The sequence below is a fragment of the Hyperolius riggenbachi genome, chromosome 12 (assembly GCF_040937935.1).
Source record: "Hyperolius riggenbachi isolate aHypRig1 chromosome 12, aHypRig1.pri, whole genome shotgun sequence".
NCBI lineage: Eukaryota > Metazoa > Chordata > Amphibia > Anura > Hyperoliidae > Hyperolius > Hyperolius riggenbachi.
The window spans coordinates 209,055,168-209,082,856 of NC_090657.1; the positions used below are offsets into that span (position 1 = coordinate 209,055,168).

Sequence of the window (27,689 nt, forward strand, 5' to 3'; positions counted from 1 at the left end):
TTGCGACTAAGGGATGTGAACTATAGTGCATATCATGTTCTGCTTTCCCTGCTTGCATCCACTAATAAGCCACTCTGCATTGTGTCTGGAGGCTCTGTGGACTATGCTTACATCCATTGCCTTATGGTCGGGCTAAAGCTACATGCTACCTGCTGCTTTATGAATTTTCTGCACATGGATACACATCCTTTATAACTGCCACTTGATCATCAATCAGCAGTAAGCCAGTCATGCCATTGGGGACCCCACAGTTGGGACTCTTGTGACGATCATTATTTTTGTACCGTGGAATTGGACTCCGCATTCATTACAAAAATTTTTTTTGGGGGGGACTGCAGCCCCCTTAGGTGGAATAAGTGTTGAGGAGGAGCAAACATTTTTATTTCTATGGGATTGAATGTGTCTTAGGGGGATTTGTATATAGTGTTTTGATATATGTGATTTATATAATAAAGCAATTTTTTACTCTTTTCCATGCACCAGAGAGCCAATCCTCATTTCTTTTGCTTTTCTACTATTAATTTTGTTGGCATGTGCATGGAATAGATATTATTTTACTTCAACCAAAATAGTTATATTATTGGATTTATTTAATTTCCCATTTGATGTTGTTTCCCTTGCCTGAGACAGTTTCTATACAATTAGGTTTGTTTACATGACGTCACTCTAAGCGTAACATGTATGCTTAGAGGGACGTAGGGGGACGTAGGAGGCAGAATAAGCAAGGCTTCCGAGAGAAGCTGTCTTTTTTTCTGCGGGGGAGAGGAATCAGTGATCGGCACCATGGCCCGATTCATTGATTCCTGGGCTAACAATCCGCTTCCGGGAGCGCGCGTACAGGTGCGCCATCGGCCGCAGGAGCGCACATGGCCTCCTGGACATAGCTCTACGTCCAGGAGGAGAAAGTGGTTAATTACCAATTTTATCAAAACCTGTAAGTACATGGTGATATCTTTCACTTCACATCAAATTGCATGTAGTCTAGAGACCTTTGAGCTGTGTTTGCTGGACTTTTTCTCTGAAAACTATTTTTCCGCACTTATTCCGCATTTTTACTGAATGTTTAATGACTTTTTTCACGATTACCACCGTTTTATCGCACTTTTTGCCAACCTTTACTCTCACTTGGAAAAAAAAATTGTGAATGTGGACAAAAATGGTAATCACCGCTGTCGGTTAATGTTCCTGAAAAAATGTCTTTACTGCACCTGTATTGTGAATAGAGCCCAATGACTATATGTGTTCTTTTTTACTGTAGTCTGTTACTGATATCTCTGGGGCCTTGTTGTAGACCATACGGTAACCATACATTACGAGCAATGAGAATAGCCAGTGACCCCTCCCACCCAGGCTACTCTTTCTTCAGCCTCCTGACCTACAAATCCGTCCACAAAACCTGTCCAACCTACATTTCTGATCTTACTCAGAGATACACACCAAGCCGCTCACTCCGCTCCTCCAATGAACTTCGCCTGAACGTCCCCCGCATCACCCAGTCCCATGCACACCTCCAAGACTTCTCAAGAGCCGCTCCAACACTATGGAACTCCCTACCTCCACCCATTAGGACAGCCCCTTCCTTCAACACCTTCAAGAAGGCCCTCAAAACTCACCTTTTCACTCTGGCCTACCACCCCTCACAATTGCTCTAAACCCACAGCTGAACTCTGGTCCCCTACCTCTCGTGTCCCTACCTCTCCCTCTAGATTGTTTGCCTTTGGGCAGGGTCCTCCTCCTTTTGTGTCCTACCTGATCATGCACCTCCATTACTGTGCACCCATGCTATGCATTTGAGTGAACCTAACTCTTCTAATCTCCATGCTCCATCCAGTGACTGACTAAGCATTACCTTGTACTCATACTGTGCTGTGTGATCTGGTTTTCTTGTATTCCTGTATTGTCATATTTCTGTTTGTCACCCCTAAATATTGTCTGTAACCTAAATGAATGTCCAGCGCTGCGTAATAGGTACGCACTTTATAAATAATAATAATAATAATCAGGCCAGAGGTTTCGGGCTATCTCCACCTGTTACGGTTGTAACCGTTTTGGCAAGTCTGATTAGTATTGTGCTCATGTGCTGAGTTTCCCTCAAATGCTGGTTAGGTGCAATGTGGTCTGTATGGTTCTCCATTTACAATGACAGAAAACACGATGTTGACTCACCAGAGGATGATCTGCAGGCAGTAAAGGTGCAAGGATTTTCAGGTAGCATGTCGACCCCTGCACTGTCGGTAGGCGTTGGCCATCCCAGGGTGTGGAATCTAAGCGGCTACAGGTCTTCACCAGAGCACCCCTAGTGAGAAACGGACTACTTTGCTGCCTGGTAGCCACCTGGTCATGACCTCTGGGATTGCCCCACCAGTGACGGAGAGAACAGGAGATTCCACTAAGATAGTGCAGGCACAAAGCAAGCTGGTAACTGGAGACATGGTCAAACTAGCCAAGGTCAAGGAGCAGGCAGTGATGATCAAACGATAGTCCAAAACAAGCTGAGATCAGCATATCCAGGTTACTAGCAAAGTCAGAATACAAGCCGGGTCACAACAGGAATTCAAGGGAGCAGGGTATTACATTGCAGGTAGGAACAGAGTCAGGACACGGAGCAGGAAACAGGATAGCCAGGACAAGGATACAGGAACCACAGGAAATAACCTTGATGAACTGGGTGTGGTTTGCTGACCAGGAAGTGCTTAAATATGTTCTGACTCTCTGAGATGCACAGCAGCTGTGGCCACTCATTAATGCAAATGAAGTCTTTTCAGAGACATCAAGTCCAGAAACAGCACTGCTGGATGGCAGCAAGTGCTTCAGTAATGTCTATGGCTTAATCAGCAAAGCACACCGAGGCAGAAACGCAGAGTCCCCAGTTTGCATCCAGGGAGGAACCCAACAGGACCTCCTTGCATAGGAACACATTTTTCCCCTCTACTATGAACCTCTTGAACTCACTTCATGCCAATATGGAGGCTGCCATATCTATTTCCTTTTAAACTATACCAGTTGCCTGGCATCCTGCTGATCCTCCAAGTAGTGTCTGAATCACAGACCTGAAACAAGCATGCTGCTAATCTAAACAGATTTCAGTTAAACATCTGATATGCATGCTCGTTCAGGGGCTTTAAACAAAGTATTAGAGGCAGAGGATTGATCGGACAGCCAGGTAATTTGCATTGTTTAAAAGGAAATAAATATGGCAGCCCCCATATCACTCTCTCTTCAGGTGTCCTTTAAGGTCCCCTGGGACTCCCTTTCCCTGTCCTTTGTGATGTAGAAAAGCCAGAAGGGAGGAGTGTGATGTTTGGTTCTGATCCAGGGCAATCTTGGGTCCTTGATGTACTGTACATCCCAAAGATTGTCCAGGGAACTTATACGATTGACAGCAGAAGAGTTGCTGATAGAGTTGAGCTGAAATTTTCGAAATTTCGCGCTACTATAATTACGCATGCGAAATTTGCTATTACGATGCGAAATTATGGTAGCGTAATTGCCATTAAAATCGTAAATGAAAATACCGTAAGCGTAATTTTCAACACGTAATTTCGCGTTAAACCATAACGTAATTTCGCATTTCTTCGTAATTTTGCGAATTTCGTAATTACTTGTTAGCAGGGTTGCTCGCAAATTTTCGCCAAAGGGTTCGCTTAATTTTCGCGAAATTTAGCTTATTTTTTTCACGTTTTCGTCTGCATGGCGAATTTTGATGCGAATTATCACTACATGGTGAATTTTATATGCGAAATAGCACATGTAGACAGTACAACTTGTCTCGAAAAACAACTCAGCATTCCGTAACGCGAAAACTACGCGAAAATTAATGCTTACAGAAATATGAACTATCGCGAAATTACGTTATGTAACTACGCTTACAAACGGTTGCATGCAAGGCAAACGTAATTTCGCGATACCCACTGTAATGCGAAAATTACGCTTACGCGGAATTTCGCGAAATCCTTCTTCATTACGATTATGTACTTACGGCCATAATCGTACTTACACTAATTACGTGAAATTTCGCAAAATCGTAATTAAGTCATTACGCTCATCTCTAGTTGCTGACCGCAATGAAGAAATCAAAAGCCACTTCTTTGGAAGCTCCTGTGATGGACACCCCATTAGGTATGGTTGTTTTAAGGCTTAATGTTGGGATGCACCACACTGTAATGTACTGGTTTGTTTCACTTGCAGCATGCTGGATATCTTTCCAACCATAGTGACCCTGGCAAACGCCACGCTACCAACAAACCGCCGGTATGACGGAAAAGACATTTCCGCAGTCCTGCATGGAGAGTCACAGCATGGAGAAAGGGTAAGTGAACGTCATCATGAGAAGTGAAGCCTCTGGAAGGAGGGGAGAGTCTTGCTTGTTACAATTTGTCCTAGGAAACTCGGTTACAGCTGGAGGGGAGTTGCAGCCAAGCCTGATGCTCAGTACTGAGGCTTTCCTGGAATGTGACTTGGCTGGCTTGCCTCTCCAGCTGTTCAGACTTAGAGAGGTCAGCAGCCTTCTACATCTGCTGGAACTTAGTTGTGTTTGAAGAGGTTTCCAGCAGAGTGGCTGCAGGGTTGGGTCTTTCTGCCTTGGTCCCCTTTTCCAACACCTGCTGAAGAATCTAGACCCTCTTGATGACCTTAGTCGCCTGCTAACAGCTGGATGAAGCAATTCACAGTCACAGGCACATCACTGATGGAACAGGACTGTGGCCATATAACTCATAACAAACATCAGATGTTGGAAGCCTATTTCGGCTTGCTGTAAACTAGCTATCAAAAGTACAGAAACTTTATTCTGCTCACCAAAATATTAAAGGGGGGAATAGAGATGTAGACTTGAGTTCACCACTGAAAGGGAACCTAAACTGAGAAGGATATGGATTTTTCCTTTTAAAATAATACCAGTTGCCCGACTCTCCTGTTGATCCTGTGTCTCTAATACTTTTAGCCACAGCCGACCAACAAGCCTGCAGATTGTTTCAGGTGTGTGATTCAACCACTACTGCCAGGCAACTGGTATTGTTTAAAATGAAACATCCATATCCCTCTCAGTTTAGGTTCCCTAAAGAAATGAAGCAAAAAGTGGAGATTCCATAAGGATGGAGACTTGTATATAAGGAGTAGCCAGGGGTCCACTATAGGAAGTGGGGCAGAGACACAAGCTGTACATTCTCACCTCTGCAGGAGGAGGGACTAGGGAAATCTCAACTACAATTACAAAATTGGGTGGCCAACGTGTGAATAATTGCACTACTCCATATTGGAGGAGAGACCTAGGTTACTCAGTGATATATGCAAAAACAAATTTACTCTGGGCCTCTACACGTGCATATACAAAACTTTATTGGTGGCATACAAAATTGCCAATAATATTAAGCAACCCCCTAAAAAACTACCCCTATAAAAACAATGATCAGAACAATCAGAGCGCTATTCCTCCTTTACTCACCGTCACTGTGATGATTCTGACATCAATGATCACCCAGCTCTTGCCTATGCCAATCGGTTGTTCCATCAATCACAAACTGACGTCTGTGGGCACAAAGACGTCTGTGCGTCGGTGGTGGGCCCACAGACATCGATTGGCATAGGAAAGGTACAGGGGTACACACCCACAGTGGAAAGGTGCAGGGGTACACACCCACTGTGGAAAGGTGCAGGGGTACACACCCACTGTGGAAAGCAAGGGTCTGGTGCAGGGGTTCACACCCACAGTGGAAAGGTGCAGGGGTACACACCCACTGTGGAAAGGTGCAGGGGTACACACCCACAGTGGAAAGGTGCAGGGGTACACACCCACTGTGGAAAGGTGCAGGGGTACACACCCACTGTGGAAAGGTGCAGGGGTACACACCCACAGTGGAAAGCAAGGGTCTGGTACAGGGGTTCACACCCACAGTGGAAAGGTGCAGGGGTACACACCCACTGTGGAAAGGTGCAGGGGTACACACCCACTGTGGAAAGGTGCAGGGGTACACACCCACTGTGGAAAGGTGCAGGGGTACACACCCACTGTGGAAAGGTGCAGGGGTACACACCCACAGTGAAAAAGCAAGGGTCTGTTGCAGGGATACACACCCACAGTGGAAAAGCAAGAGTCTGGTGCAGGGTTACACACTCACAGTGGAAAGGTGCAGGGGTACACACCCACAGTTGAAAGTTGCAGGGGTATACACCCACAGTGAAAAGCAAGGGTCTGGTGCAGGGGTACACACCCACTGTGGAAAGGTGCAGGGGTACACACCCACAGTGAAAAAGCAAGGGTGTGGTGCAGGCGTACACAGCCACAGACAGTGAAAAACCTGTTGCAGGGGTACACACACACAATGGAAAAGCAAGGGTCTGTTGCAGGGATACACACCCACAGTGGAAAGGTGCAGGGGTACACACTCACAGTGGAAAGGTGCAGGGGTACACACCCACTGTGGAAAGGTGCAGGGGTACACACCCACTGTGGAAAGGTGCAGGGGTACACACACACAATGGAAAAGCAAGGGTCTGTTGCAGGGATACACACTCACAGTGGAAAGGTGCAGGGGTACACACCCACTGTGGAAAGGTGCAGGGGTACACACCCACTGTGGAAAGGTGCAGGGGTACACACCCACTGTGGAAAAGCAAGGGTCTGGTGCAGGCGTACACACACACAATGGAAAAGCAAAGGTCTGTTGCAGGGGTACACACCCACAGTGGAAAGGTGCAGGGGTACACACCCACAGTGGAAAAGCAAGAGTCTGGTGCAGGGGTACACACCCACAGTGGAAAGGTGCAGGGGTACACACCCACTGTGGAAAGGTGCAGGGGAACACACCCACTGTGGAAAAGCAAGGGTCTGGTGCAGGCGTACACAGCCACAGACAGTGAAAAACCTGTCGCGGGGTACACACCCACAATGGAAAAGCAAGGGTCTGTTGCAGGGGTACACACACACAGTGGAAAAGCAAGGTCCTGGTGCAGGGGTACACACCCACAGTGAAGAGGTCAGGTGCTGAAATACACACCCACAGTGGATAGGTCAGGTCCTGGTGCTGAAATACACACCCCAGTGGATAAAAATTAAAGACTTTTCGTTTTCTTTTTACCTTTAGATCATTTATCACCCAAACAGTGGAGCGGCTGGGAAGATTGGTAATATAGAGGCCCTCCGGCTGGGTCAATACAAGGCTTACTACACCACAGGTACACTTAATTATATGTAAGACAAGAGACATTTTATCTTTTCTAGAGGAAAATAAAGTCAGGCCCATTGCTGGCTCTCAGGGGCAAGCTGCTTGTGATGATCCCTCTGAACTTTTCTAGGTGGCGCAATGAGCTGTGATGGGCAAACGGGACCCGAACAACAGCATGACCCACCTCTTGTGTTCAACATTGAGCAAGACCCACAGGAAGGCACTCCCCTGGACAAGCAATCTGTCGAGTTCCAGCAAGTGTTGCCACAAATCGAGGCTGCCATGTTTCATCTTCATGAAGACCTCCGCTCAGATAATGTATCCATTGCAGACTATTCCCAGAATCCTTCTGCCATGATCTGCTGCAACCCCAAACATACTGTGTGCCGTTGTGCCGAACAATGACGTGCCTCCATGTTTACAAGCCCAGATCTATTCCCCTGCTGTTGAAGGACCAATCTCAACCAATTCATTCTTGTTCAACCTAATCAGCCCCATATAATATTATAGTTAGCCATCATAATTGGTGCAGAATGGTCACTGTACTAAGATCTCCTTTATAGAACAATGGCAAAAGAAGTTCCTTTACCGTCCAGCAGATTCCTCCATTACTGCCAGCAGTCTGGCATGTGTACAGGAGGCATGCACATGTTTCCGGCGGGGTTTATTTGGGTGCAGGGAGAAGCCGAAAGATTGCTCTAGCTGTGCTGGGTAATCTAGGGTATTACAAGGAATACAATACCCTGATTACCTAATTTTAACACATAATTCAAGGTACGGCTATTGCCAGCACCTGAATTAGAGATTTTACAGAAATTCCACCTGCGTCGCTATAGATGTAATTAACATTCTGGCCTATGGCGGAATCAGGTGCTGAGTAGGCGCCTGACCTGACTCTTACAGTAGGATGAGTCCCTCTATATTATTATGAATCCACTACTAGAGGGTGTTGTACAAGACACTGGCCAGCTGCACAGACATACTTTAGGGGTGTAGTTTAGAATACACAAATATCACATTATAGAAAAGAGGGAAATACCATATACACAGAATCTTTGCTTCTAAACCCCCCCACAGTGTTCCCTGGTGTCTAATGGCCACCCTTCCTCCCAATGTCCACTAATTGCAGAGTACAAGCAGCAGAGGCAGTGTAATGCTGGGCATAGACGGTAAGTTTATGCGCCGGAATCGAGCCAGCGGCTCAATGCCGGCGCGTCACCGCTCGTCCGCGCGGATAGATTCCCGCTCGTCCCCGTGGGCATTTCCTTATGAGTGCTTCGTTTTTGGCCATTGTCCGCCCGCGGGGATCAAGCCAGGAATCGATCCACGCGGTGATCGGACAGGTCGGAAATTATCAATCGAGCCATCAGCGGCTCGATTGATAAGAAAAAAACGTACCGTCTATGCCAGGCATAAGAGCATCTCAACCAGATCCAGGGCCAGACACGCTGCACATAACTCCACCATGCCTTCTTCCACATCCAGCCTTCAGTGTTTGAACTCACTCTCTAGTTTAGACAGTTATAATCCAGGAGGCAAAGCAGAAACACGAGCTGTACATTCTAGCCACTGAATGAGGAGGGACCTAGGAAAATCTGCTGTGTGCAGAAGGCGGGAGGAGACACAAGCTGTACATTCTAGCCACTGAATGAGGAGGGACTAGGGAAATCTGCCCAGTGTGGGAGGTGGAGACACAAGCTGTACATTCTCACCACTGAATGAGGAGGGACTAGGGAAATCTGCCCAGTGCGGGAGGCAAAGACACAAGCTGTACATTCTCACCACTGAATGAGGAGGGACTAAGGAAATCTGCCCAGTGTGGGAGGTGGAGACACAAGCTGTACATTCTCACCACTGAATGAGGAGGGACTAGGGAAATCTGCCCAGTGCGGGAGGCGGAGACACAAGCTGTACATTCTCACCACTGAATGAGGAGGGACTAGGGAAATCTGCCCAGTGCGGGAGGCGGAGACACAAGCTGTACATTCTCACCACTGAATGAGGAGGGACTAGGGAAATCTGCCCAGTGCGGGAGGCGGAGACACAAGCTGTACATTCTCACCACTGAATGAGGAGGGACTAGGGAAATCTGCCCAGTGCGGGAGGCGGAGACACAAGCTGTACATTCTCACCACTGAATGAGGAGGGACTAGGGAAATCTGCCCAGTGTGGGAGGCGGAGACACAAGCTGTACATTCTCACCACTGAATGAGGAGGGACCTACAGAAATCTGCCCAGTATGGGAAGTGGGACAGAGACAAATCTCAACAACAATTACAAAATTGGGTGGCCAACGTGTGAATAATTACACTACTCCATATTGGAGGAGAGACCTAGGTTACTCAGTGATACATGCAAAAACAAATTTACTCTGGGCCTCTACACCTGCATATACAAAACTTTATTGGTGGCATACAAAATTACCAATAATATTAAGCAACCCCCTAAAAAACTACCCCTATAAAAACAATGATCAGAACAATCAGAGCGCTATTCCTCCTTTACTCACCGTCACTGTGATGATTCTGACATCAACGATCACCCAGCTCTCGCCTATGCCAATCGGATGTTCCATCAATCACAAACTGACGTCTGTGGGCCCAAAGACGTCTTTGCGTCGGTGGTGGGCCCACAGAAATCAGTTTGTGATTGATGGAACATCCGATTGGCACAGGTGAGAGCTAGGTGATCGTTGATGTCAGAATCATCACAGTGACGGTGGGTGAAGGAGGAATAGCGCTCTGATTGTTCTGATCATTGTTTTTATAGGGGTAGTTTTTTAGGGGGTTGCTTAAAGCGGATCGGAGATGAAAAACTAACTATAACAAGTAACTTGTCTATATATCTTATCTAAAGTTTAGATCGTTTACACAGCATATCCAGCTGCAGACAGCATCAACAGTTTATGATTATTTATTCCTGTGATACAATGAGGGCAGCCATGTTCTGTTTGTCACATTGTCACAGGCTGAGGGCTGGAGAGGCTATCAGCTTGCCTGTGTGTAAATTCAGTCCCCTCTCCTCCTCTCCTCTGCCTCTGAAATCTATGGCTAGTAACCTCCTCCTCCTGCCCAGACTGAGCTCCCATAAGCCCTTGCTACAGTGCCAAGGCACAAAAGGAGTTGTGGGCGAAACTTTTTAGTTTATAAGTATTTGGCTTGAGGAATGCCCTATAAACTATATGAAAGGAACATAATTATGCAATGAGTAAAAGTTTATCTCGGATCCACTTTAATATTATTGCCAATTTTGTATGCCACCAATAAAGTTTTGTATATGCACGTGTAGAGGCCCGGAGTAAATTTGTTTTTGCATGACTAGGGAAATCTGCCCAGTGTGGGAGGCAGAGACACAAGCTGTACATTCTCACCTCTGAAGGAGGAGGAACCGAGGAAAATCTGCCCAGTGTGGGAGGCGGAGACACAAGCTGTACATACTCACCTCTGAAGGAGGAGGGACCTAGGGAAATCTGCCCAGTGTGGGAGGCGGAGACACAAGCTGTACATACTCACCTCTGAAGGAGGAGGGACCTAGGGAAATCTGCCCAGTGTGGGAGGCGGAGACACAAGCTGTACATACTCACCTCTGAAGGAGGAGGGACCTAGGGAAATCTGCCCAGTGTGGGAGGCGGAGACACAAGCTGTACATACTCACCTCTGAAGGAGGAGGGACCTAGGGAAATCTGCCCAGTGTGGGAGGTGGAGACACAAGCTGTACATACTCACCTCTGAAGGAGGAGGGACCAGGCTGTCATGGGGTCTAGCACTGTATATTATAAGCACACAGACAACATGATGTAGAGTTTTTATTAATTGCATATATTTTTTTTTTTATATTGCATTTTGTTTGTACACTACATTTTGTAAATATTAGTAAAGTAATACTTATATTATTTAAACATTTATGATAAGCTTATGTATGAACATTTATACATGTAAATGGCATAAATTAGGAAGAAGCATTTTTATAAAACGATAAATATGGCAACTATACAGTGTATCTATAACACACCCTCTCGCTTGTGAATACAATACGGTTACCCGTGCTCCATTTTAGTGTCCTTTCTACACCTGTGATTCTGTTCCATGGCGTCTGGTCATGGCATGTCATCTCTCTGACCTCCGCGGCACAAACTTATCTACCAAAATCAAGACAAAACCACCTTATTCTCTGGTATGCAGGGTGTGTTATAAATAAAGCTGTAAACTCAAACATACAAAAAAAAAAAGACAACATGGCAGCGAGAATGCAGCACCGCTTGCTCTGTAAGACAGAACAAGAGTTCACATACATGTAACACTGAGCAGCGCCCCCATGTGGTCTGGAAGTCAAGACAGGTAAAAGAATGGAATGAGTTGAACAGAGAAGTCCTAGAGCTGAGTGTACCGTAAGTATAGCACAGGATAACCTGCCAGTGTGCTCTATTCACTGAGAAATCCCTACCCATTAAAAACACTGTGCTCATCTAGGTAAAAGCAAGAAATAGGGTTCTCTTTCCTGGTAGACTTGATGGTCTCCAGGTGTCAGAAGACCTGCTTGGAGACAAGCAGCGAGTGAAACCCATAGACCAGCTGTCACACTATGGTTATGGTGTGGTGTCCCAGTGCCAACATGGTGGACAGGGAAATCTGTACTGTGGGGTTGAGTTGGAGTTCCTCTCAAACCTGATTCTGCTTCAGAACTGGCTTTTTAGATAAAAACTGGAAACTTAAGCATCCAGCTTTGAGGTATCACGGTTTAGCATTAGGCAGTATTGCCTGGCCCTGATTGGCGGGGGAATCATCAGAAGGGGAGTATATTTGCTGGCCTTGTTTGGGCCCTAAGTCGGGCACTTGTGCAGTATGAAATATTGCCACTGCCTAACACTAACATTAATCTTTACCATATTCTCAACAGTCACCTCTATCCAAATACTGTAGTAACTATCCCCAAGATTAACCCCACACCCACACTAACATCCCAACCTCATCAGGGCCACAGACATTACAGTGGCATATTTGTACCAGTTAGCATTATCCATTCAAATCAATGAACCCTCTGCACACTCACATGCAAATCATTCATGCAGGGACAATGCTATCCCTGCAGCTAAGTTAAAAGTCTTTGTTAGAAAAGAATACATTCTCTTGCGTATTCACAGTTTGCAATAACTGTGTTATAGGGCTAGAATTAAGACACATACAAACCTCGGCAACCTCTGTACAGTGTGACTACACAAGAGAATGTAACAAAGACCCGGCCCGTATGCAATTTACTTTAACTGCTTAGTTTTCTCCAAGTTATTTTTAAACTTGACAATAAAATGCCTTTTAAGCCACCAGCAAGCAAGAAAATACTCAAAATTATTTTGATATTACTTTTTCAACTACTTTTTTCGTTGAAAAGTGCTGGACAGTTATTTTAAATTGAAAATGAAAAATTATCTCCTAGGAGAAATAAAACCCTGACTTAGCTGTATTGATTTTCATTTGCATGTGAGTGTGCAGAGGGTTTATTGATTTTGCTGTTTTCTTACACATTTAAATGTCCAAGCTCAAGGTGAAGAGCATGGATTCTCTGTTATTTCTAGCATCCGTTACCTGAACATACCAGTTCCCAATACTATTGCAGCACAGACCAGCACTGTGAACATTAGAGTATGGGAACAGTGGTCCTGTAGTGCGCATCAGCCAGCATCATCTAGTGCCTGAAGATACCATGGACCTGATTCACAAAGCGGTGATAACTCAGTTATCAGGCCTAAAAGACTTTAGGCGTGATAACCTTTGCACTAGCAGAGTTATCACCGCTTTGTGCTGCTGATCGCGCGAAGCTCCTGCGCGCAAAGCCCCATAGAGCTTCACGCGAGTTACTAGAGATCACGCCTGAACTAAGTTTAGGCGTGATAAAGGGCTTTTCACAGGCGCGCAAAGTGTTTGCACCACTTTGTGAATCAGGCCCCATGACTCAACAATATTGCTGCACAGACCAGCACTGCATGATTCCATATCCTACAGTACATTAGTAGGGGACAGTGGTCCTGTAGTGTGCATGAGCCAGCATCACCTGGTGCCGGAACCCAGTACTAGGACCCAATAGGATTGCAGCACAGACCAGCACTGCATGATTCCACATCCCACAGTACATTAGTAGGGGACAGTGGTCCTGTAGTGTGCATCAGCCAGCATCATCTAGTGCCTGAAGATACCATGACTCAACAATATTGCTGCACAGACCAGCACTGCATGATTCCATATCCTACAGTACATTAGTAGGGAACAGTGGTCCTGTAGTGTGCATCAGCCAGCATCACCTGGTGCCTGAACCCAGTACTAGGACCCAATAGGATTGCAGCACAGACCAGCACTGCATGATTCCACATCCTACAGTACATTAGTAGGGGACAGTGGTCCTGTAGTGTGCATCAGCCAGCATCACCTGGTGCCTGAACCCAGTACTAGGACCCAATAGGATTGCAGCACAGACCAGCACTGAATGTTTCTGGGCACTATAGTACCATAGTGTAAGTTTCCAGTCGCGATTCTACATTAGTGCTAGTACAATAAACCTCCATAGTGGTGTAATTGTATGTCTGAAAGTTTAAAGCTGGCCATACACTGGCTCGATTTGCCGCCGTTTCGACAGCAGATTCGATCACCGGGATCGAATCTGCTGCCAATCGTTCGCGCTAAACGCACCCGCCGATCCGATTTCCTCCCGAAATCGGATCGGTCCGTCGATCGCACCGTGCGGGAAATTACCGTCGATCGCCCGCGGGTAGGGAGCGCGTCGCTAGCCGATCCGATCAGGTATACATTACCTGACGCTGGCTCCCGGGCATCTTCTCCGCGCTGCACCGCTCTGTTCCTGCTTCCATCCCAGCATACATTAACTCCCTGTGTCACTCCAGTGACTAGGAAGTTCAAATAGAGGGCGTTCGGAGTGACACAGTGTACGCTGGGATGCGGTGCAGCGCGGAGAAGAGGACCCGGGAGCCAGCTTCAGGTAATGTATACGGGGGGGTTTGAGACAGGTGGCAGGAGCAGCTCAACAGATTGTGATCGGTTTCAGGCTGAAATCGATTCACAATCTGTTTGCAGTAAAGGTAGCCATACGATCTCTCTCTGATCAGATTCGATCAGATAGGGATCTGTCAGTTGGTCGATCTAATGGCAAATCGACCAGCGTATGGCTACCTTAACAGTTTCTCTGGGTAGGCGGAGCAGGCAGCAGGAAGTCTCGTATGCCAGCTTCAGCTTCCAAGTAAGAGCAGGAAGGGACAGGGGAAAGATCTGTGAGCAGTTAAAGAGATTCTGTAAAAAGCGCAGCAAGCGGCTTGTCACAATAATGGGAAAACTTTTTGGCAGTGAGCGAATCTCGTGGCCTATTTTCCCAGTGGAGAGAGATAGAATTCATCCTCCAGGTTTAGGGCCACTGGTTTCATGGCTGGTATAAAATCTGCCTGTAATCATCACCCAGAACAGTACACAAATGCTGCCTGTAGGTGTCGCTACAGCACCACCTTCAGGCTCTAGTCAGGTGCAACAGCTGGAAACATGTTGAGCAGCAACTGGCCAACGAGATCTGGAGAGAAAACTAATAGGCAGAACAAGCTAATGAAATACTGGGGAGTAGGGACGCTCATTGAGATGCTAATAATATAGAGTTGATGTAAAAGACACCTAAACTGAGAGGGATATGGAGGCTGCCATATTTATTTCCTTTTAAAAAATAGCAGTTGCCTGGCTGTCCTGCTGTTCTTTCATGCATCGGTAGTGTCTGAATCACACACCTGAAACAAGCCTACAGCTAATCCAATCAGACTCCAGTCAAACATCTGATATGCATGCATGCTTGTTCAGGGTCTATGGCTAAAAGTATTAGAGGCAGAGGATAAGTAGGACAGCCAGGCGATCTGCATTGTTTAAAAGGAGATAAATATGGCAGCCTCCATATCCCTCGCACTTCAGTTGTCCTTTAAGCTTTATGTTAATTTTGTGCAGCTTGGTACTGGTCCAATTCAGCAAGTCATTGACTGTCTCTACTGGAGGAAGATATTAGATGCTCTGAGGAGATGGGAGTAATTTAGAGACCAGCAGATGGTCTGTAGATGAAAACTAAACTACAGAGTGAAACAAAAAACAGTAGCAGCCCTTAAAGGGTAACATCAGTCACAGACAGAGGGCAGGGTAGCTGTCAGCTGACATCCATTAGCCTATCAATACTATATTCTGCAGCCTAGTTCACAAACCACTGTACCCATAGCATGTCCTGTGCTGCCTGGACGAGGACTCTGAATGGAGCAAGTCAGAGGCACATATTCTATATATACACTTTTTTTGTGTGCTTATCTCCTGTCACTGTGCTTACATACCTACCTTATCGGGCTGATTGAAAAGCAGCAATCAATGGGAAGGAAAGAGGTGCTCTGGTGCACTGGAGAAGCTCTGCTGGGGTCATATAACAGCACGTTTAGCCAAAAAATAATAATTGGAATGTTCTTATCCCTAAAATAAGCTCTATTTACTTTATGCGAAGGCAGAGGAGAAGAAAGAAAGCTCTGTATCTATAAGCTTTACCTAAAGTGGGAATAAGGTGGGGGCAGACACGGCTACCATTTTGAAAAATGCCCGTTTCCCAGCTATCTATCTCTCTGTAGGATTGTGCCTGAGTCACACCAGGAAGAAGTATGCAGCCATTGGAGGGAGACTACCTGATCTGCATACTGATTCTGGGTCAGTGACACAAGAGAGGCAGAAGCTCATCTTTTACTTTAGTAGCAGGACCCTCCAACTCTCCTCCTGCATGCTCTGCCATCTCACCCCCTGAGAACACCACTCAAAAACACTATCTACCAACACACCCATAACCACCTAAAAAACACTCTCTACCTGTCTGTCTCCGCAATCCCCCCCCCCCCCCCCAACACACACACACTCTTGCAGAACACACTTAGTATCCTGCCCTAGAAAACTCCACTCTCTATCACCCAACCCCCATAAACACACTAACTACCAGCCCACTCACTCACAGAGACCACCCTTCCCCCCGCGCCATTCTCTGCAACACAACTCCCTGCAAATACGCTGCCACACCACTCAGAAAAACCTCTCTACCTCTTAACCACACACCCCCATCCACAACACCCCACCCCCCATTTTCTACAAACAAACCCACTGCAAACATACTACCAACCCACACACACACACCCATAAACCACTCTCTACGACCCAACCCCCTGCAAACACGTTACCAACCTACTCCATATAAATCCCTCTCTACCCCCTCCTCCATAACCACCTGTCTCTTTTACACCTCCCTAAAAGGCACCAGTCTCTACCACCCAATACGTACCCCCTATAAAAATTAACTCACTCATAAAACAAAACTCCCAACCCCCCTACCCCATGAATACCACTCTCTAACACCCGCCCCTCGCAAACACAACAGTCTACCCACTAGACCTCTGTAACACCAGCCCACTCCCAAATAATAGGTACTCTCTACCACCACATCCCCATAGACACCTTTCACGCTACACAGTCTATGCACTGTCTACAAAACCACCACCGCACAATTGCACACCCTGCAACCGCTAGAATTACACACCCTGCACCGCCTACAATCCCGCACCATGCATCCCCTAAATTTCAGCTCCCTACAAACAGCACCACGCTGCTGAGCCAGCATTAAAGATTGCTGAATCTGGCAAAAGTGAACGCTGATATAATTAAAAGAATACTACTCAACTGTAGAAATTGACCTATAACAGCATAGTCTTATAAGAAGAGGGAATAGAATAAAGGTCAGAGTTTCAGCCGACCAATATATGTTACACAGAGTTCATATCTCTGTACAATGTCTCAAGGCACCTCCTAATACAATTCTAAATGAGACAGGCCAATAATGACCCTCACATAAGGATCCATGGTTCAGTTCCAGCATAAGGCGGCACTCAATACTTTCTGTTTTCTTTGCATAAAGTGCATGGTTTGGTCCAGGCCAACGGTTCCATGTCTTGGAAAGTAATAAATGGCACTGTCACCCCCCGGATGTTCTCAGGGACCCTGAATGCTCACAGGAGGAAATTCTTTCTCATCGTCCAGCCGAACTGGTCCAACTGCAAACTCATGTTCTGGAAGAAGCTCACCACGCAGGGATCCACCATCTTCAGAATAACCTGAGAAGACACAGAAAACGGGTTAATAGGATGTCTCGTAACGTGAGCAGGCTTTGCCAGGAGACGTTCTCACCTGTGACGGTGGAGGGCACATTGCTAGGCCTGGCTACTGTGGCAGCATAAGAAGCGGGTGCCACATTCTCTGCTGGTCCCTCTCTTTCCACATCGGACTTTCCGCAATCCAGCAAGCTGCAAAGAGAACAGATAGTAGCAGCTAGAGACATTGGCCAATTTGGCCCATATGGAATTCACTTTTTCTCCAAGTTGATATTTTCACATCTTATCAATAAAATGTTTTTTAAACCTCCAGCAGGCAAGAAAATACACAAAACCATCGTGATAGTACTTTTCTACTACTTCTGGTAGTTTTTTAATTGTGACATGCTGAAAAGTCATTTTAAAAAGAAGATGGAAAATTATAGGATAGTTGATCCTCATCACTCTTGTAGTGAACACAGAGTGATCACTGAGGATGCTACAGAGCAGACCCCACAAGCTAGGAAAACTGGAACGAATGAAAAAGTGAAGCCAGCTAAAATACAGGTGGCCTCATGGATGCTTGCAGAACCTTCCCACACAACTTGTTGGGCAGAAAAGTGGTAACAAATGCACACACCACCACACAAGGCAAGAGAAACACAGCCCATGGATTTAATAGGTGTCAAACTAGATGTTTGAGGAATCAGGTACTTAGAATAAGCTGCCTGGTCCAGATACAGATTGTGACACTGGAAACGGACATAACAAGGCTGCCAGGTCTTGTAAAGAGTTAAGAGACCAAGGGCCTGAGGCACAAAGCAGCGCTAAAATTGCCATGGCAATTCTACTGGTACTAGACAAAACAAATACATACCTCCCAACATTTTAAACTAAGAAACCGGGACACTGGCCACACCCCTAACCACACCCCCAAGACACACCTACCATCGTTTTTTTTAATATTTTTTTTTATTAATATTTATGCCCTTATTCTTTTTTTTTTATTAAATATACCCTCATACACCCTGCCCGTGGGTGGGGAGGAGGGTAAGGGTGCCCGTGGGTGGGGAGGAGGGTGAGGATGGGTGCCAAAAAATGATCGAGGCGCCAGCCACGCGTGGTATGCGGGATGCGGCCATATCATTACTACCTCCCTCCCTCCCTCCCTCCCTTGAGATCTGCCCCCGTGTCCCCGTTAGAGTGCGCAGCGAGCGGAGCGGGCTGTCATCTTACCTCCGTCCATGCACGCATACCGATGTCTTTCTCCTGCTTCCTGTGACGTCACAGGAAGCAGAGTGAAGCCGGACATCGGTATGCGTGCATGGACGCAGGTAATGACAGCCCGCTCCGCTCGCTGCGCACTCTGCTAACGGGGACACAGGGGGGGCAGATCTCAAGGGAAGGAGGGAGGGAGGTAGTAATGCTATGGCCGGCATCCCGCATATCACTTAGGCGCGGCTGGCGCCGCCGGGACTTGGGGGGCTCATACCGTGACAGCGGGAGAGCCTCCCCAAATCGTGACAGTCCCGACGAGATCGGGACGGTTGGGCCCTCTGCAAATAACATTTATATCGTGCTTTTCTCCTGGCGGACTCAAAGCGCCAGAGCAGCAGCCACTAGGGCGCGCTCTATAGGCAGTAGTAGTGTTAGGGAGACTTGCCTAAGGTCTCCTACTGCATAGGTGCTGGCTTACTGAACAGGCAGAGCCGAGATTCGAACCCTGGTCTCCTGTGTCAGAGGCAGAGCCCTTTACCATTACACCTTCCAGCCACCACACTACTAATGGCAAGGGGGCGGTATCCATTACCATACCATTATTAATTAATTTAAAGTTCGTAGATGTAGACAAGATAGTCAACACCACAATGTATGGCTGATGTAGGTAAACTGCTCACCGATTCTTTCAGGCTGTGCTCACATTAACACCATATCCAATTTGTAGTAGTAGAAAACAGACGGAGCACCAACCTTGCTCTTAGGATTTATTAATGGAAAGCAGATACTAACTTGATCTCTGAAGAAGCGGTATTACCGCGAAACGGCTGTAAGGCCGGTATTGTAACCTCTTTTGCCTATCTGGTATGCCTGTATCTGCTTTCCATTAATAAATCCTAAGGCCTGGTTCACATTAGCGTTCCCTGTCCGGATCCGCCTGATCGGATCCAGACCTTATACTGTACAAACGGAACGTACGTTCCGCATAGCAATGCAAAGGCTATGCAGACGTTCACACGCGTACGTTCCGTACACTCCGGAGCTGGATCGGATCCGGACTCCGGAGGCTTTTCCAACATGCGCTATTTTTTGGGTCCGGCTCATCCGGCCCACGTACCCGGAACGGATCCTGTCTGCACCATGCGGATGTGGAAACCTATGGGGAACGGAAAGCACAGAACACACAGGATGCAAACACCTGACGTTCTACCCCACTTCCTATGCGGATTCTAGCGGCCATTTCGGATGGGGACACATGGGCAGCAGTGGAGCAGCAGTGACTTACGTGCTGGAGCTGTTTGGCAGTATGTCGGAGGTGGAGGTGAGGCCTACAGCGGAGGACCTGATTCTACAGGTGCACCAGGTGCACCTTCTGCAGACCCCAACAAGTTTCGGTACTTTTGTTATTTTTTTTTTCCCCCGGATCCGCATGGCAGCCGCGTTCACACCGCAAGAAATACGCATGCAAACGGACCGGATCCGCATCGCATGCGGATAGGTGCCGTACGGCTCCCATGCGTATCAGGTCCGGCTCTGATGCGGATCCGGTCCGTTTTCGTGACAGAACGCAAGTGTGAATGGGGCCTAAGAGCAAGGTTGCTGCTCCATCTGTTTTTTACTACTTCAAACCATTATTATATATGGTGAATCGGAGAGAGTGTTCTATGGCTGTAGAAGCAACAGCTAGTACTGCCCATTGTCCATGATTACCCCAAATTCCTTCTGCTTCATGGACGCAATGTTTGAGTGAAGAACTATCTAAAAAAGCCACATGTAGACTTCATGGATAAATAAATAAAGGCCATGAAGAAATGAAATGTGTCCTCTTTGCAGTGGAAAAAAATATGGATAAAAACCATATGGATAAAAACCTTGTCCTTGTTTTTTGTTAAAGAAACCAACAATTTGCCAAATCAAAACAGTCAACAGCATGGGAAGGGTAGAACAACTATGAAGTAACAAGTGACACTGGATTTAAAAGCCAGAGGGGAAGCAGAGGAACGTTTGTTCTGACAAGTGTGTTATATGACATCTTAAATTTCATAATGTCATACAAAATGCATAGAGAATACATGGGCAGAGGCTTTATTTCATCTTGTAAGGTCCACCGCCCTAGAAGCCTGAACTGTCTCCAATTATGATAAAGCATGTGCACTTACTCCAGGGAATACAAAGTGAGAGGCAGTGTAAGGGGTGTTAGGGGTAGTGTAAGATAATGTAAGGGTTACTGTAGGAGAGTATAGGAGATGGTGTTGGACCTGAAGTGTGAGCCAGTGTTAGTTTCACAGACTTGTTGTGAAGGTTACTGTGGGGCCTGGTGTCCCAGAGTTAGTGTAAGGCCTAAACTCACAGAGCTCATGTAAGACATAGTGCCACACAGGTAGTGTGAGGCTTAAAGTCACAGAGGTAGAGTGAAGCCCAGTGTAATGGGAGTTCGTGTGAGGCATAGTCACAGACACCTTCCCTAGATACTGACTCCAGACTTTGGCATACCAACCGAATACTGATTGAAACAATTGCTGCAGATGCCTGTCTCAGACACCAACTGAGGATACCGACACCAGACATCTATCCCAGATGCTAGTACCCGACAACAGCAACAGACACCAGCTTGACATCAACCCTGCATTCCAATCCAGCAACAGCATCAGACATAAGCCATAGACAGTTGGCCCAGACACTAACCTCACAGACACCAGCAATACTCAACACCAGACACCTGCCCGGCACACCATTTCTATACACCAGTTGTAGACCACTTTCCCAGACATCAACCATCTTAACACCAACCCCAGTCATAGGCAGCAGTCGCCTGTTCCAGATAGCACACCTGCCCTAGACTCAGCCTCGTATACCAACCCAATGCCATCCCCAAGTACCAGTCCCAGATACGAGCCCCATGCATCAACTACTGCCACCTGCTCCAGACGCCATCCCCACATACCAACCAAACCCAGCCTCAGTCACCAGCTCCAGACATCGGCCCCATCATGGTTGCCCCAGAGAGTGGGGAATCATGTTCTGGAGGTGCCAGAAGGGCCAATTAATGGTTTTAGTGTACAATACATAACGTAACACTAATTCATACAGCAGCCATCATTACCTGTGTTTCCGTATAAGGACACACTCTCCGCCATCCTGCGGGTCCACGTTATAGATGTACAGATGCGCATTGGATGAGGCCACTAGCAGACGAGGAAGTTTCTGAATTCTGAATACAAGTAGAACTAGTTACGATGTATTGGCTAATCATAGCATAGAAGTCTTGCATGTGTTATGTGTACTCACATCACCAGAGCGCAGGCGTTCTTGTGTCCAGAGAAGGGAAGGCGCACGGTGGCGAAGGCCCGGTCCTGGTTCATCATGTCCGACACCTGAGTAGGGAGGTAGTTTGATGCCGCCATGAACATTTTCCCCATGTAACCACTCCAAGTAGATGCCTCCTCTGACCTGAGACAAAAGCAAAAGTCCACAGGCTCAAACTGCTGAAAATTCACAATCCAAGGAGTCCACCAGTGACCATCCGGATCCACCAAGGGTGTGAGAAAGCACATCAGTGAAAAAGGATAACTGGGTCTCAACCTGGATATTTTGCAATTATAGCATTTGTTTTATCCACACCTTAGTAGCAAAAAACAGACAACGTTTTGGCCACAAGGCCTTTATCAAGTGTTACCAAACAAAGCCAGAGCTCACATATAGATCAAATGAAAAGTTAAAACACACCCCCAAAGGAGGGTGGACACATGCTTAATTAGGTAAAGAGAGACCAACTATTAAAGGGCCAACAAATAAAGGCCAGCCTTGTGCCTGAAACGTTGTGTTTTTTTTGCTACTATGGTGTGAATAAAACAAATGCTATAATTGCAAAAACAAAAAAAACAACAGGTTGAGACCCAGTTATCCTTTTTCATTGCCTCCTCTGACTGGCACAGTCACAAAACAGAACGATCAGTGCACCAACCAACCACAAGAGAAAAAGGGGAGCTGTGATTCCCTCCAGGTAGTGAATGCACTCAGCGTTTCCTAATTAAAAATCACCCCGTAGTGTGAAAGGTATAAAGCCTGACATTTTTTATTTTCTTTTAAGCATTGACAGTTGCCTGGCTGCCCTGCTGATCCTGTTCCTCTAATACTTTATTAAATCACTGACCAACAACAACTAATATTAGATGCTCTGACCCAGAGCCCACTATGGGGTCGTTTTGGCAGATAAAATGATAGGTGTTTAGCAATAGAGTAATACAAATCTGGCTTACCACAAAGGTAACCAATGTGTAGACAGGTGGGGAGAATAAACCGACCCCACTTGGGATAAAAAGTCACTCTCTGTAGTAGCTGGAAGCAAGCAAGGGGTGACACCCCTCCACCAAGCGTGGACAAACAGTAGTGCAGAAATACGGTAAAAACAGGCACCAAGGAGTATTAAATACTCTAAAACAGTTTACACAAATGGTCTGGTTCCAGAAAAACGGTACCATCCTTGTTGGAGAATACTCCGCTTTTTGACACGTTTTGCAGTTAGAACCCGCTTCTTCAGACAATAATGGAGCAACTACATTGTAGTCTGTTAGCGCTGGGTTAACTCTGTCTAGGAGGTGCCCAGCGCTAAGAGAATAAAAGTTACCATTTTAAACATCCTTCTTGGTGCCTTTGTTCTTATCCTATTTCTGCAGACGTACAAGATGTTCACCTATGGAGTTTCCATTCAGCCTGTTCCTGAGGCTGGCGAGTGACTTCAGAAATAGGTATCACTGCACCATAAACTTGCCAACATCCGACAAAGCCCAGCAGCAATTTTCCAATGCTCTAGAGGACTGGTGGTGAAATTCTGTGGATACAGGTGGTAAGGCCAGAACTCCTTTCCCGAGTACTCCAGCTCATGGCCTCACTCCTGCAGATCTTGGGCAAGTAAATGAAGCAATGGCAGCATGCCAATCAAGCCTTGCAAGGAGTAGGACAACAAAAACAGAAAAAGACTTAACATCTGTTTTCTTAAAAAAATATTTACAAAATCTCCCTGGGTGTGCAATAAGGATCAGTAACCCAGACCACACTGTCCATCCTATGCCTGCTGACACGAGCCATCAGCAAATTACAAAACAAGAAGATTATGAGAACAAGTACCATGCCAATAGCAGGATGGCAGGCTGAAGGTAAGTTCCCTGAAAGAGCTACCAAAAAGCTGCTTGTTCATTTATTCAGCAGAGAAAAACCATTGCATTTGTAGTTGAGCACAGCCCAAAAAATTGATGCAAACTTTAATTTCCAAAATATTAAATTACTGGATGAAGACATTGTTCTAAGAGCAGCAGCAGAAATGGGCCCTAGGAAACCCTGCAAAATTAAAATGTTATGGGTGGTAATAAATCCCATTTCTTTCCTGACCCAGAGGAGGTGGTGGACTGCTGGTTGGAAGACGGAGAGGGCGCCATAGAACACCTTCTTTAGAACAAGTAGATCTTTGTTACCTGCACAATTGACAAACACTGCACATTAAACTGGGCAGATGAATGCATTGTAAATGGAAATTTTTTTTTATATAGGAATGAATTGCTCAATGTGGATTCCTCCATACAGTGCCACTCATTTTTTTTTTTTTTTTTTTTTTTTTACGGGAACACGAGATATTACAAATTTGGTTGTCATGCTTAAAGTGAACCTCCGGACTAAAAATCTACTCAGCAGAACTGAAAAGGCTTGGTGTTTCTTTAACCGTTTCACAGCATCAGAACTTTGTTTTTCTTACCAAAGCATCATTTTTAGCTGCATTTTTAGCTAAGCTCCACCCATCAAAGAAAAAAAGCCCGGGCTTTTTTTCCCTGATGCTGTGCAGAGCATGCTGGGATTTCCTATGTTGTTATTCACGTTGCCTAGCAACTGGGAGAGGTGCTCAGGACACAGGACAGTTGGAACTGTGCCTCATGCTCCCTGTCACCTCCTTTCAACCAAAAAGATGGCTGCCATCATGAAATCAAACATTTGCCTGTTCTTATAAAACAGGGTGGGTAAGAGATTATATTACCTATCTATTTTAATTAACATAACTAATGTAACTTAATGACAGTATGTTTCTTTAGGCTGGAGTTCCCAAGGTGGTAACACAAGGTGGCTTGTAAGAATCCTATTAGCACACAGAGGCTGGGTCTGCATATAATGCCCAGCCTCTGTTGCTATACTGTTTCCCCAGTCTCCCCCCTGTGCTCTGCTTGCTCCCCATAAATCAAACACCGTGCTAGCGACATTGCTAGCCAGCTGTTTACATCTGCACTGACACTCTCGCCGCTCCCTCCGCCTCCTCTATGTCGCCGCTCCCCGAGAGTGACAGTGCAGATGTAAACAGCCGGCTAGAGATGTTGCTAGCACTGCATTTGATTTATGGGGGACAGCAGAGCGCAGGGGGGGTCTGGAGGGGAAACAGTATAGCAACAAAGGCTGGGCATTATATGCAGACCCAGCCTCTGTGTGCTAATAGGATTCTTATAAGCCACCTCGGGTTCTCTTTACAGGACAGCGGAAGTGAGAGGGATATGGAGGCTAGGAGTACACACTATCCTGGAGGAGAGTACTCACCGTTCCGGCAGAGTCTCCAGGCGGAATATGTGAACGGTCTCAGTATTGCTGGACACACACAAGAACTGGCAATCCATACTGAAGGCTAGAGAGCTGATACTGACATACCTGCAACAACAGAGAGGTCTACATCAGCCAATCACATCATTTGTTTTTATAAATGCCCACGTAACACTCTAAAGCACAGGTGTCAAACACAAGGCCCGCAGGCCGGAAGTGGCCCTCCTTGCCATTTTATTTGGCCCTCCAGAGCTTCAAATGTACATAATTGTAAACAGTAAAAGAACAGCATACTTCCCATCCAGTGGAGCACACCGGTGATAGTGTTTCTGATTGAAACATTGTCAGTTTGAGCCGGGGTGCAGCAACAGCCCACAGGACCCCTCCCTCCTGGGATCTATACCTCTAAGCCCCTATGTGGCTTGTAAAAGACATACATACCTTCTACCAAACACCATCTCCTGCACACAGCAGAATAGCGCTGTTGTGTTGCAATGTAATATCTACCTGCTCCAGTGGTGTGTTGTATTTCTTCTGTTCTTCCTGGAAGTCACACACGCTAAGCTGCATACCTCCTTCTCCCAATAACGTGACATGCCTCAGGAGCCAGAGGATGGCTGCATAGAGCGTGCGACTGTCCAGGAAGATCGGAGAAGACCTGAACCAGGTAAATATTAAACTGCTCCACTGCGCTGCTCTACAGAAGGAGGAGGAGCAGACCACCCCATGGTCACTATAGTTATGCCACTTAGTATGAGACTGTTCAATAAACAATTTGGTCCGCTGCTTAGACTAGGTTTTAGATTTTGGCCCCTTAGGTGATGGAGTTTAACACCCCTGCCCTAAAGAATCAGCCACATCATAAAGGAACTGGAGAAAAGTGCAGGGAATGGAGATCGTTTCAGAGGGTGAAGAAAAGTAAAGTCAGAGGAGACAGGATAAAAAGGAGGAGACAGGTAAAGAGGTGGATACAAATTTCAGGAGGTGAGGACAGGTCAGCATGGAGGGTCGGGAGATGTAAGGATCAGAAAGCATACACATTAGGGTGGAGTGATGGGTGTATGCAGATCAGGGGGAGTGAGGTGTGAATGCAGACCAGGGGGGAGTAGTGGATGTTCACAGATCACAGGGCAGTATTGGGGGTGTACACATGAGGGGGCTCTAGTAGGTGTGTAAAGGTAAGGGTGGAGGAGGGGGTGTGTGCAGATCAGGGTGGAGTAGTGGGTGTGTGCAGATCAGGGTGGAGTAGTGGATGTGTGCAGACCAGGGTGGAGTAGTGGGTGTGTACAGATTAGGGTGGAGTAGTGGGTGTGTGCAGACCAGGGTGGAGTAGTGGGTGTGTACAGATCGGGGTGGAGTAGTGGGTGTGTGCAGATCAGGGTGGAGTAGTGGGTGTGTGCAGATCAGGGTTGGGTAATGGGTGTGTGCAGATCAGAGTGGAGTAGTGGGTGTGTACAGATCAGGGTGGAGTAGTGGGTGTATTCAGATCAGAGTGGAGTAGTGGGTGTGTACAGATCAGGGTGGAGTAGTGGGTGTGTGCAGATCAGAGTGGAGTAGTAGAGGTGTACAGATTAGGGTGGAGTAGTGGGTGTGTGCAGATCAGGGTGGAGTAGTGGGTGGTGTGTGCAGGTCAGAGTGGAGTAGTGGATGTGTGCAGATCAGAGTGGAGTAGTGGATGTGTACAGATCGGGGTGGAGTAGTGGGTGTGTGCAGACCAGGGTGGAGTAGTGGGTGTGTGCAGATCAGAGTGGAGTAGTGGATGTGTGCAGATCAGAGTGGAGTAGTGGATGTGTGCAGATCAGGGTGGAGTAGTGGGCGAGTACAGATCAGGGTGGAGTAGTGGATGTGTGCAGATCAGGGTGGAGTAGTGGGCGAGTACAGATCAGGGTGGAGTAGTGGATGTGTGCAGATCAGAGTGGAGTAGTGGATGTGGGCAGATCAGGGTGGAGTAGTGGGCGAGTACAGATCAGGGTGGAGTAGTGGGTGTATGCAGATCGGGGTGGAGTAGTGGGTGTGTGCAGATCAGGGTGGAGTAGTGGGTGTGTGCAGATCAGGGTGGACTAGTGGGCGTGTGCAGATCAGAGTGGAGTAGTGGATGTGTACAGATCAGGGTGGAGTAGTCGGTGTGTGCAGATCAGGGTGAAGTAGTGGGTGTGTGCAGATCAGAGTGGAGTAGTGGATGTGTGCAGATCAGGGTGGAGTAGTCGGTGTGTGCAGATCAGGGTGAAGTAGTGGGTGTGTGCAGATCAGAGTGGAGTAGTGGATGTGTGCAGATCAGGGTGGAGTAGTGGATGTGTGCAGATCAGGGTGGAGTAGTGGATGTGTGCAGATCAGGGTGGAGTAGTGGATGTGTGCAGATCAGGGTGGAGTAGTGGGTGTGTGCAGATCAGGGTGGAGTAGTGGGTGTGTGCAGAGTGGACAGACCAGAGGGGAGTACAGGGTAAGTGCAGATCAGGGTGGAGTAGTGGGTGTGTGCAGATCAGAGTGGAGTAGTGGATGTGTGCAGATCAGGGTGGAGTAGTGGGTGTATACAGATCAGAGTGGAGTAGTGGATGTGTGCAGTTCAGGATGGAGTAGTGGATGTGTGCAGATCAGGGTGG

General features: G+C 46.8%; 2 protein-coding genes across 7 annotated transcripts in view; one reads left to right on the top strand and one right to left on the bottom strand.

The window, feature by feature from the left end:
- LOC137541646 (arylsulfatase G-like) overlaps nt 1–8,864 on the top strand; it is a 127,294-nt gene extending 118,430 nt beyond the window's left edge. For all 4 annotated transcript variants that reach the window (XM_068263048.1, XM_068263047.1, XM_068263050.1 and 1 more), the window contains 3 exons: nt 4,189–4,309; nt 7,083–7,173; nt 7,294–8,864. In XM_068263048.1, the coding sequence (XP_068119149.1) occupies nt 4,189–4,309; nt 7,083–7,173; nt 7,294–7,568 (487 nt within the window). In that variant the 3' untranslated portion in view covers nt 7,569–8,864. The remainder of the gene's footprint in view (nt 1–4,188; nt 4,310–7,082; nt 7,174–7,293) is intronic.
- Nucleotides 8,865–10,980: 2,116 nt separating this feature from the next.
- The window catches only part of LOC137541627 (WD repeat domain phosphoinositide-interacting protein 1-like), a 38,623-nt gene continuing 21,914 nt past the window's right edge, over nt 10,981–27,689 (bottom strand). For 2 of the 3 annotated variants that reach the window (XM_068263023.1, XM_068263025.1), the window contains exons 8-13: nt 25,090–25,197; nt 21,805–21,966; nt 21,620–21,727; nt 17,396–17,511; nt 17,222–17,322; nt 10,983–11,301 (exon numbers count right to left, since the gene is read on the bottom strand). In XM_068263023.1, coding sequence (XP_068119124.1) covers nt 11,260–11,301; nt 17,222–17,322; nt 17,396–17,511; nt 21,620–21,727; nt 21,805–21,966; nt 25,090–25,197 — 637 coding nt within the window. In that variant the 3' untranslated portion in view covers nt 10,983–11,259. Of the gene's footprint in view, nt 15,590–17,221; nt 17,323–17,395; nt 17,512–21,619; nt 21,728–21,804; nt 21,967–25,089; nt 25,198–27,689 lie in introns of all 3 variants that reach the window. The other variant, XM_068263024.1, reaches the window with a different exon arrangement.